The sequence below is a fragment of the Neodothiora populina genome (assembly GCF_041146345.1).
Source record: "Neodothiora populina strain CPC 39397 chromosome Unknown canker_contig_1, whole genome shotgun sequence".
Classification (NCBI taxonomy): Eukaryota; Fungi; Ascomycota; class Dothideomycetes; order Dothideales; family Dothioraceae; genus Neodothiora; species Neodothiora populina.
The window spans coordinates 389,474-400,593 of record NW_027191419.1 but is presented as its reverse complement, the minus strand read 5'-3'; the positions used below and the strand labels follow the sequence as shown (position 1 = coordinate 400,593).

At 50.7% G+C, this 11,120-nt stretch overlaps 3 protein-coding genes across 4 annotated transcripts; 2 read left to right on the top strand and 1 right to left on the bottom strand.

Annotated features, from left to right (window-relative positions):
* Nucleotides 1-671: 671 nt before the first annotated feature.
* Nucleotides 672-2,639, top strand: AAFC00_000108 (uncharacterized protein; the record flags this gene model as incomplete). Its single annotated transcript, XM_069340242.1, has 4 exons — nucleotides 672-945; nucleotides 996-2,270; nucleotides 2,322-2,497; nucleotides 2,556-2,639. 4 exons carry the CDS (start codon nucleotides 672-674, stop codon nucleotides 2,637-2,639), a joined length of 1,809 nt encoding a protein of 602 aa, XP_069196300.1.
* Nucleotides 2,640-5,579: 2,940 nt separating this feature from the next.
* On the top strand, nucleotides 5,580-6,854 carry AAFC00_000107 (uncharacterized protein; the record flags this gene model as incomplete). 2 transcript variants are annotated; one of them, XM_069340231.1, is made up of 2 exons in its annotated part: nucleotides 5,580-5,979; nucleotides 6,046-6,854. In XM_069340231.1, 2 exons carry the CDS (start codon nucleotides 5,580-5,582, stop codon nucleotides 6,852-6,854), a joined length of 1,209 nt encoding a protein of 402 aa, XP_069196298.1. The 2 variants fall into 2 exon arrangements, with proteins under 2 accessions (XP_069196298.1, XP_069196299.1); XM_069347893.1 differs by having other exon boundaries at nucleotides 5,676-5,979.
* A 3,069-nt stretch (nucleotides 6,855-9,923) lies between these two features.
* On the bottom strand, nucleotides 9,924-11,003 carry AAFC00_000106 (uncharacterized protein; the record flags this gene model as incomplete). The annotated part of the gene is made up of 2 exons (XM_069340221.1): nucleotides 9,924-10,350; nucleotides 10,639-11,003. The coding sequence occupies 2 exons, from the start codon at nucleotides 11,001-11,003 to the stop codon at nucleotides 9,924-9,926; spliced, it is 792 nt and encodes a 263-aa protein (XP_069196297.1).
* Nucleotides 11,004-11,120: the final 117 nt, after the last annotated feature.

Genomic DNA, 11,120 nt, shown 5'->3' with positions numbered 1-11,120 from the left:
TTACCTGGCTCGGAACGCCCAGTGATAGGACCTTGTGGACAGGGTCCCCCTCCTTATGACCACTGTAATCGAGTGCTTTCGGCCACGTCTTTCGCCGCAACTGCCTCTTGAATGTACGCTTATTGCTGCCATCAGAAGACGCATAAGAGTTGCATCACGCGGTATCGCTCTCCAAAGGACTCGTAGCTGCGTTACCCAGTTTCCAGAGAACACCTTGTTCAACCTTCACTTCAGAACCACACATCGTACACATGGTAGTATGCTCCCCGCTTTATCGTCTGAATCCTAAACAATGGCGAAGCCCGTTGAGACCTTAGTGATTGCATCCGTACACAAGACGTCTACAGGGCGGACACCATCAGACTTGCCGGACGTGCAATGCCGCTACATGCCTGTAATGTAACCAATTCGGTAGTGTCGGATTTAGGGAAGAAGGTAACTTCCGACAAATCCAGTGCCTCCCCCGCATTCTTCTGTCCGCCGGTTTTCAAGTCGAGCTTACCGAGCAATTATTATTTCCTGTACAGTACGTCTCACGGTGGAACATAAATTATATACTGTCCGGAGTATACGAGTGAGATAGCCACTCTCGTTACTTGCAACAATTGCACCGAGACCATCGTGTCTCAACTCGACAGGGACAACACAGACTAATCCATATCGACCAATCCATGTCTCGCTCTCTCTCTCGACTGTCAAACTGCGAGAGTCCACAGCTCCTTCGCTGTGTGAACAGGTCGCCATGCATCCGCTCCGGACTACGGCCTGGTCGGCGAGCATACGCCTCTGAGTCCGGGGATAAGCCTTCATTCAAGGGCCAGTTATACGACAGCACCCACCAGCGCTTGCAAAGAGAAAGAGCAGACCAGGCACGCTTTGCCAGCATTCGAGAATCACAAAAGCGCGGTGCTGGTAATGGTGCACCAGCATGGGTTGCGCCATTGGGTAAGGCGGCTGTCCTCTTGATATCTCTCCAGTTGCTGACTGCAGCGTAGTTCTATTGACGGGTGTTGTCGGTGGCTACATGCTCGGCCGCCAAAAACCCGCTGCACCGCCGGCGACGTCTACGGCTCCGCTCTCCACGACACAGCCTCCTTCCCACAACATCGCCCCTACCAACCTCGAAGCTGCATGGGCAGACTTCCGAGATATCGTTGGCCAGGAAAATCTTTCCACTGAAGCGTCCGAATTGGCATCCCACTCGGGTTCCGAGTGGAGCTCGCATCCTTCATTACCAGAGGACCGTCCCTTCCTGATCGTCAAGCCTGCGACCACCGAGGAAGTCAGTGAGATTATGAAGATATGCCATAGACGGCGCATACCAGTAACTGCCTACTCGGGTGGTACCAGCTTGGAAGGTCATTTTGCAGCAACAAAGGGAGGCATCTGCGTCGACTTCAGCCGCATGGACAAGATCTTACACCTTCACAAAGACGACTTGGACGTTGTGGTACAGCCGGCTGTGGGATGGGAACTACTAAATGAAGAACTCGGGCAACAGGGCTTGTTCTTCCCCCCCGATCCAGGCCCGGGTGCCATGATTGGCGGCATGGTGGGAACCGGATGCAGCGGTACAAATGCTTATCGTTACGGCACAATGAAGGAATGGGTGCTAGGTCTTACTGTCGTGCTCGCTGATGGTACCATCGTCAAGACAAAACAGAGACCTCGCAAGTCTTCCGCGGGATACGATCTTACGAGGGTCTTCGTGGGAAGTGAGGGCACTCTTGGTCTCGTCACCGAGGCGACACTCAAAGTCACAGTCAAACCGCAGAACATCAGCGTAGCCGTTTGCACTTTCGATACAGTCAGATCAGCTGCAAATGCCGTCTTCAAGGTCGTCGGTGCGGGCGTACCAATCGCCGCCATTGAACTTCTCGACGACGTACAGATGCGCTGTATCAATGACGCAGGACAAACCTCACGTTCATGGAAAGAAGCCCCAACTCTGTTCTTCAAGTTCAGCGGAACCCCCGCCAGCGTGAAAGAGCACATCGCAATGGTCCAGAAGCTTGCACGCGGTGAAGGAAGTCGCACTTTCGAATTCGCCAAGACCAAGGATGAAGCAGACGAACTATGGAGCGCAAGGAAAGAGGCTCTCTGGAGTGTCATGGCCAAGAGAAAGAACGATGGCGACCATGTTTGGACGACTGACGTTGCTGTACCCATCTCGCGCTTGGCTGACATCGTCGAGGAGACCAAGGACGCAGTGAGCCGTAGCGGTCTCACCGGCGCAATCGTTGGCCATGTCGGCGATGGCAACTTTCACAGTGAGTCTACCTCGATGTTGCGTTTCATAGCAATGAACTAACCACAGGCAGCAATTCTCCTGTACAGTGACAAGGAGTATGACCTGGCCGAGGAGCTGGTACACCAAATGGTCAAAAGAGCCATCGAGATGGAAGGTACTGCCACCGGTGAACATGGTGTTGGTCTAGTGAAGAGAGACTATCTGGAACACGAGCTCGGGACTACCACCGTTGACTTGATGAGAAAGGTATCGAGCCATCCGCTCCCCCTAACAGACAAAACGACAACTGACATGGGTTGCACAGATGAAGCAGGCGTTTGACCCATTGTGCCTACTGAACTGCGACAAGGTGGTCAGAGCACAGCCAGGTGAGGTACAGAAATGGTAAAAGGTCATGACCTGTGCGACTGCGCCCAGCCCTTGACGGGTAACGCAATGATCGGGATCAACATGATCACCGAGATCAGATGTTTCAGCGCAACAACAAAAGCACAAGGTACGTGACATGCTCATGGTGGCTCAAGCCTCACGGTCGTGTCACCGGGGCGGTCTGTCGATATCAAGGTGTCTGGGAGCTTCAGGCATCACCGCGATGACTCCAGAACCCCATCCCTGTATCCACAAACTGTAGTCTATTTTCAATTGTAATAACGCATGGGGCAGCATTACGCTACTAAACTCCGCGGGGTGGAGGCTTGTCCGAGTTATGCCCTTTTTTCGAACCGTCGTTTACCCATATTCGAGTCTAAACCTAAACAACGTGTCTTTGTCCGGGGTCTGCCCTATGATGAAAACTCGTCTATCCATCTATCCGGTCATACAGTATAACCCAATGAGCGAGAATTTCCGAAGTCCCACTTATCGGAAGTGCCGGTCGGGACTTTGGTTGGTCGTGTGTGCTGTATGTGTAGGGGCGATTTCCTGGATGTGGTACTAGCATTGATCTCGAAATCTGTTCTCCGCCAATGGCTATACTTAGTCTCTCCCCCTCAGGAATATAAATGCAGGTTGGTAGTCCTGCATGTGACAGCATTTCGACCATAGAGGAATAACGCCATTGTTCGATCAAGCATTCCGCGCGTTTCAACACCAGCGGCTTTTTAGCGTCGACTAGAGTGGCTTCCATGCTGGTCTCAAACGCTCGACATCCGAGCCATGTCTAGATCGCGTGCTTCGAGAACCGCGAAAGCGCAAAACTCCGTGCATGGACGCCTCTGAGGCTAGCAAATGTCTCCTGATACTCGTCTTTGTTGAGTAGGCCAATTGGAAAATCAATAAAATTGAGTACGTAAGACAGCAATCCTCGAGGGAAAAGCGGAGCGTGGATACTGTACTTTCGTGCGAAGTGTTTCCACCCAATCTAAAGGATTTTGATTTGGATCTGCAATCCCAAAGTAGACTTTCTCTACATTCACTGCAGTTCGTAGGAATACATACCCAGATGCGATACACACGCATTCTTTCTCACTTTCACCTGCAAAATGCAGGGGATGAGGTCCTCACCTTGGCGCTAGATATGCCAAGACGGTCGTTGGTCAAGCATGGACACCAGCGCTGCACTAAGGTAGGTTGCGTTAAAGTACCACAGTATCTGAATTGACTCCTATTGATTACAGGGAACTCATGGTTAATAGACCACGGCTCTACATGCGTTGCCTCGATCAGTCGTCCTTGCGATCGGCACCTGTTGGCTGCGGTGGCTTTTGCAATTTAATTTGACTTTCTACCTGTCCCGTACAATGGTCAATTCGACCCACGTCAAGTGGCCTGTCAAAAATATCTGTCCATATACAGTTGTTCTTGTCCTCCCAAGCAAACCACGTTAGATTGAGTTACGGCAGCTTTTAACCTTGATGATCCCGGCTCACCCTGCCTCAGCTGCAAGATTAACAATAACGTCCGGACTTCTCAACGGAAGGCTTCTCGAAATCTGGTTTTGTTCTGTACTAGAGTGACCTGCCATACCGCCACAAGAATGCTCAGTTTACATCATTGTTGGCTCCCTTGCCTCACTCTGGATCTGCTAAATCTGTTTTCGTGATCCTTCCAATCAGCTCGTTGGTGGCTAAGCGGCTCCAAATTTGGTTCATTGAGCCACTAGAGCCGCAATAGATCTTCTTTGAAAGGCGGGAGGGGCAGAGGAGCCCAAGTACTGTAGTATAACAGAGCCCATAGTCTGGAAGCATTGTCGAAGCCGCTTGACCGGCAATATACGGATATGGGTACAAGTACAAAAAAAGTCCAAGATTCACAGGGTGGGCTTGCACTTCGCAGCGATAACGTTTGGGGTACTTCCGACAAGGTCCCTTTGGAGTGCTGTGCACACCACGAAATGTGGAGTGTTGTCGAGTCGTGAAACGCAGATCAATCGATGATGCTAAGCAATACGGTTCAGGGAAAGCAGGTGCTGGATGTGCGCGGATGAGCCTCCTAATTTATGTTTGGAAAACTTATGCAATGGCCACTGGTAAGAGAAGCTTGCAAACAGTGATTGGTGCCAGAACATTTTCTCAGCAGAGAAAGACTTCCGGATGGCTCTCACCGTCACGCAGGCTCCACGTGGAAGTCATTGCGGCCTCGGTCCAAGCCTTAATGTTGGCAGTGAGGATGCCGAAGTTCAGAAAAGGTGAAATCATTACACCGCGCCGTGGCGTTTAGGCCGAGTTGGCACCCAAAGTGATCTACGCCGCCATTGTCTTTCCTTAGCATCCAGCCACAAGTCTGCCGGCGGTTGTGCCTTGTTCAATTGGCGGGAATCCCTTCACTCACCTGTTCCAACATGTCTGTGCAGCCAGGCGCGACTTGTTCCCGCATCATCATCGCGCCTGCCAGGCATCAACCGTTGTATGATCTCGCTGGATGCCGGATAGTCGCGACTAAAGTCGAGACTAAGATCCAGGTCTTTCGTCACATGGTCGGTGTGCACGTCTCCAGTTAGATTTGGTCAGGCTCGCCCAGAACTCTGAGGCACAAGTGAACCTTTCAAGAGTAGAAGCTCATCCTCCGTTGTGGTCTGCACAACATGCATGGGCCAGACCTCTTTCCTCTTTAATATACAGTAAGGAAGTTCGACGCTACATATGTGCCCTGGGCCCCACTCCTTGTCAAGTGCGCAAAGCAGCAGCTGTATCATACCTGACCGAGCACTATTATACATTCAAAGCCATACAAGCTTGAGGAGTTCATACTTTCGTTACTGCAGTATACATGAATAAGTGCCTAGCGCAATTGTACATCTAGCTTCCGTGGTCAAGAGTACAGAATGTACACTGGACTATAACACCACCTTTATAATCGCAACTTAAGGTCGACACTTTTCCAAAAGGCAATGAATCAGGATGCAACTTCTGCAAGTTCAGCCTCCCAGCTGAGTCCGAGACAAGATTACGTCTCTCCCGGATCGGATACCAAAACCAAGTCAACAATGTCACAGAAACGAGCATCAAGGGCGGGCACGCGTAGTGTGACTACCCTTTCCGCTGCACAACTTGAGAGGAAACGCGCAAACGACAGAGAAGCGCAGCGAGCCATCAGACAGCGTACTAAAGACCATATTGAAGCCTTGGAGCGTCGCATCAACGAGTTGTCAATGTCCCACGATAACAGGGAGAAGACCTTTGTAGCTACTCAACAACGCAACCAAGAACTGGAAGAGGAGAATGCCTACCTGAGGAGCAGACTCGGTGGTGAGACTTTCACCATCAATGTGACTGAGGCTGAAAGAAAGGGTAAGCATGAGCAACGTGTTTTGATCGTGGGAGCCCATAGGCAAGGGAGACTAATGCCCAAGTCAGGAAAGCCTACGGACTACGGTGTTTCCACCTCGGGATCGTCACCTCAACCCAATATCCCCAGGTCCTCGCCGAGTGGGACAAGCCGTAGCATGCCCATCGCTCCTCTTCATCATTCTCAACCTTCAGACTCGTGGAGGAACCACGGTACTTTCACTCACGCAGGAAGTACAGGATCAACCCAATTCCTGACAGATTCGGCACAAGCTGGCAATGGAACCCAGAATGCCTCTTGGAGAGCCAACGATGCTGCGGATTCTCCCCAAAACCGCATCGATCAAGGCTCAGAGAAGTCGAGGGGCTTCCCAGTCGTTCATGGTGTCACCGATCGAACTCCGTGGGCAAATTCCACATCAGGCTACGGATATCAGGTCCGGCCAGCAGATCGAGCTCCAACTTACACTCCGGCACCTCCTCAAGCTCTAAGTTTCCCTCCGCAAACCCAACCTCCGCATTTTCAAAGTGTATCGGCGCCCACGAACGAGTTGCCACCAACGACTTCAGCATACCATGCGCCCGGGTTGGTTCCTCAAAGCGACTATCAACCGCTCTCCACTTATCCAGCTACACAGCAAACGACCTTTCATGACCAGTCTCAAGCACATCCAGCTTATCAAATTGGCCCAGGTCAAGTCCAGCCTCCGAGTGACTTCTCGAGCTCGGGCATCCAACGTGGGAATTTAGCTGCTCCAGTCTATACCACTTCTGCGGGATCACCGCATTTTTTACAAACACAACCGACACATGCGCAGTCTCTGGCGATATCGTACCGTGATGGCGCAGGTCATCATCCGTACAGCTACGAGACATGATGCAAGTCATTCGGGTTGGACACCCTTTGCTCGAGCGTGTCTGCCTAGAAGTGACAACAGATTGCTCGCCTCCAATTACGATTCAACAGGGAGGCCCCTCTTAGCGATGACCACAACGATTCATGTACAACCAGCTGCCATGTTGTAGCTGTGCGATCACGCTTGATCATGATGCAACTGTCGTGCTGTTTAGCCAGAGGCATAGTCACAAAAGCGACATAGTCAGGACATCTGCAAGAGTGTGGTAATGGACAAGCCATTCACGGGTGACCAAGTCACGACGAAAGTGTCTTGTTACCATGACATAAAGCCGCGTCGTGCAGAAGCTCGATACGCTAGACAAAAACGAGGGATATTGCTTTGTTCGTCGTCCGGCACGCCTTAACCACCGTGGACTCGAAGGACGCCGAACTCACTTATCACGATAGCTCTTTGCTCTCAGATCATGGGGCTACGGCGGTTATCCTATACTCTTCGTTGCGAAGGCGCATGCACCTTGTACAGAAAGTGGACCGTCGATAGCAATCAGGCCGCAATCAGATCGGGCGACACGTGTACAACAGATCTTTGACACCGTCGTAGCCTATTCTAGCATGGCTACTTTTTCACTACACACAGCCGTAACGGTGGATTTAGCCAGGGATGCTAGCATAGTTCGCTCCAGCATATTGTGGCTCAGCACATCAGAATCGATTGAGCGTGCAAGGAGCAAGCTAAAGCGTTTCATGCTAACGTGCTGTCCGTTCATTTTTGGGGTGGACGATTCATGAGACACACGCACGGGAGAAAAAGGAGGATTCTGAATTACCCGAATAACAAGAATAATGATGTAAATACGAATAGCTCAAAATACGAAAATATGTACAACCAAGTCAAGGACTAGTCTTCCTGTCTACAACAGTGTGGTGTTTCCCCCTCCTGACTTCCTTTTTCAACCCCAGTAGTTTATTCGAGAAAAGGTCCCCCCTGCCTGCCTGCCTACCTGACTGTCCGCTCGCCCGATCCGTCATCACCATCATCATCATCACAACCACTCTATCGACCCAACCGACTAAGGTACCTTATATCGACCCCATTACTTGCCGTGAAGTTGGAGTTCGCACGTCGTTAAAACAACAAGCTACAGTAATTCTCGCTAAGCAAAGACAAAAACGACATTCCTTCCATTGCTGGAAGATGCCTGAGAGGTAGAGTACAGTAGGTAAGGTGCCATGACTGTAGCTGTATATGCACGCAAGCCTGCGCATCTCTCTCTCATGCACACACCCATTTAGTCACGGTTCGGCCTTGACTCCGTGCATGCATCAGTTCAGTAGTCCAGTTCAGTCCAACCCAGCCGTTCCGCCGTCGTTCATCCGGACGTTGACCCTATCCACTTTAGAGCCACAGAGAGACAAAAATGGTGGAAAGTATGTCTTTTTTATCGCCGTACAGGTACAGGGACCTTACCTACCGTGTATGTGTACATGTATCTTACTCTGGCACCTTTTTTTTTCTCTTTGGGATGGTGGCTTTAGGTTCACTACCGTACGTTGTCGGTGTTCGCTTCGAGGATTTTTCCGAGATTCTCTGAACCTTGAGATATAGAGATGGGGCGGGACGGGCTTTGTATTGGGACTTTCTCATCGAGGAACAAGGGAGAGTTGGATCACTGCTGGACTGCTGGACTGCTGTACTACTGTACCGTTGGCCGTGTCGTATAGTGCTGTGGAAGAACTCCGTGGTTAGTGTGAACTCGTGAACGGAGGGCGGGAGTATGGTACTGTTGTACATTTGCTGTGGGTTATGGTTTTGTAAAGCAAGATAGAGTAAGGTAAAGGTGCCTTTTCCGATGTACAGGGACGGACGTAGACCTTATCTGCCTCTTTTCGGGGTTATAGAAGTAACCTTTTTTGACTTCACTTTTGACACTCTCTACACAATTTCAAAACTCCGTCACCGCAGCAGCATATCAGGAAGGAAACCAGGTACCAGAACCAAAGTACCTCGCCTACTGGTAGATATCTTACCTCATAGGACTGTAAGTCGAAAAGGCAACAAGGTTACATCATTACGAATATACACTTTCGGGCAAAACACCGAGGACTAGAACAAAGAAATGGAACAAGAAGAAGAACAAGCACAGAAGCCATGTGGCTAAGATACCTAGCCAGCCCATTGTTGTCCCATCCAGCCATCTTTTTTTACCCCACTGTTGGCCGGCACCAAGTCGGCATGAAGACCAACTACGAAGATGAATTTCCACACTCTAGGAATAAGGTACAGTAATGTGCACTGGCGTGAGGCGGGCGGGCTGGGCGGCTGTTTGAAACTAATAGCATCATCATCGCTCGTCATCATCATCAATATCATCATTTCTTTCATCATAATAGTAAGACGCGAAACAGGGACTTGATATTCGATGGTTGGAGAGCTTCGGAATAGATGAGGTGGGAAGGATTTCTTGGTACAGATTTCGGATATTGTGATTTCGGCAGCTCTGATCTTACTCAGTGCAGAAGTGGGACACGGTTCGGATCGAGCGATGTCTCTGTCCGTTTCATGCGCTTCACTGCGGCTTGAGGCTTTTCGGAGAGTGCTTGATCAATGGACAGACGGACCGTCTGGCAAGGCTTGTGCGTGCAACGGACACGCTACAGTACATATGGGGCAGGATTTACGTCGGGATTAAGGAGTGGGTAAGTAAGTTATCACTTGACCGGTCATACTGTACGCTTTGGTATAGGTGCTTTGACCAGGCTATCTCGCTGAAAAGAGACAGATTCTCCAGCCATAGGTTAGATACTTGTATATCATGGCCAACCGTTGAGCTAAGAGCCAGCGGCGGCACTTTGGATCCTTCGAGCTAGGTCGCATCTGCTTCATGTGAGGTGCGGTATACTCGTGGGGAAAGCATGCGATTGAAGTCGCTGGAAGACTTGCTTTGCTTCCTTCAGCTGGCTTGTTCATGGCTCCCTCAAATCAGCAAGTTGGTATAGGGGAGGTTTGTGCTGCTATGGGAGGACCTCTCCGCGCAGCAACGAAGGTGCAGCAGTGAAGTGTACCTTAACCTCTCGAGGCGCCTCATGCTCAGGCGAACTTGTCGTGCTTGCCCTTGACCTTGACGTCGAGGAGAGCTTCATGATATGTTCCTTCCTTCCGAGCCTTTTTGAGCTTCTTGACCTCGTCATCTTCCAAACGACGGCCGACCTCGGATTCCAGCTGAGCTCTGCTGATCTTTTCTCTCACCTGCTCCTCCTTGGATGCTTTGAGAGTAGGCTTGAAACGTGCTTGCATGCGGAGACGGAACGCTGTGTCGGGGCTGATCTCGTCGGCATCGGCTCTGATCTCTGGTGCGCCGGAGCCTTCTGTGACTGCAAAGTATTTGTCGCGCGTGGTGCGGATGCTGAACGTACCGGCCATGTTCTCGGTGTTGGGAGAGCAGTAAAAGGACTCTTCGGGCGAAATAGCTTCTGTCGATGCGCTTGGGATGCCAAACTTGTCACAGCTCAAGTACCTATGCGTAGGGTGTCAGTCGGGGCGCGTTACAGCACTGTTGAAAGACATGCTGATGCATTCCACGATAACCAAATGTCTGATTCTCGCTGGAAGCGAAAGAAGAAGTGGAAGAGAGGAAGCACAAGCCCATGTTGAAAGAACAAGAGGAGGTTCATGAAAGTGAAGGATATGAAAGTGGGCAAGGATGAACGAAAAGGGTGATAAGGAGTCTTGCATGTAGTCGAATACAACACAAATGGAGTTCTTAAGAGCAGTGAAGTTGTAATGAGAAATCGACAGGACATACTTGCCATGGTGACCTTTAAAGCTGAAGCTATCAGTGCCAGCGACTCGATTTGCGATCCAGACCTGCCGCACATCATGAGGTTCCGCCGTCGAAGGCGAGTCCTCGATCATGTTCTCAATCTGACTGGCAAATATTTTGCCATTGGCATCACAAGCGAGGCAAGTCACTGGTTGCGTGGGCAAGACGAAGAGGACAGGTCCCTTGAGGTCCTCTTCTTTGTCTGCTGACACCCAGGACTCCTCATCCTGTCCCTCTTCTGCCGGGTTTGTTCTGGATACCGAGGTGTCCTGATCTCCGCCGTCCACCGCTGTGCGCTTGCGCTTTTTGACCTTCTTGTCGCCCTTGAAGGAAAGTGCCTTGACCATGATGGGAAGGTCGGGTGGTGGTTTGGAGAAAGATCGGGGAGCCCCGCGAAACTCAATGATACGGAGATAGTAATGGCTTTACACTTGCAGTTTTTAGAGGGGTCTCTTATTCTATGT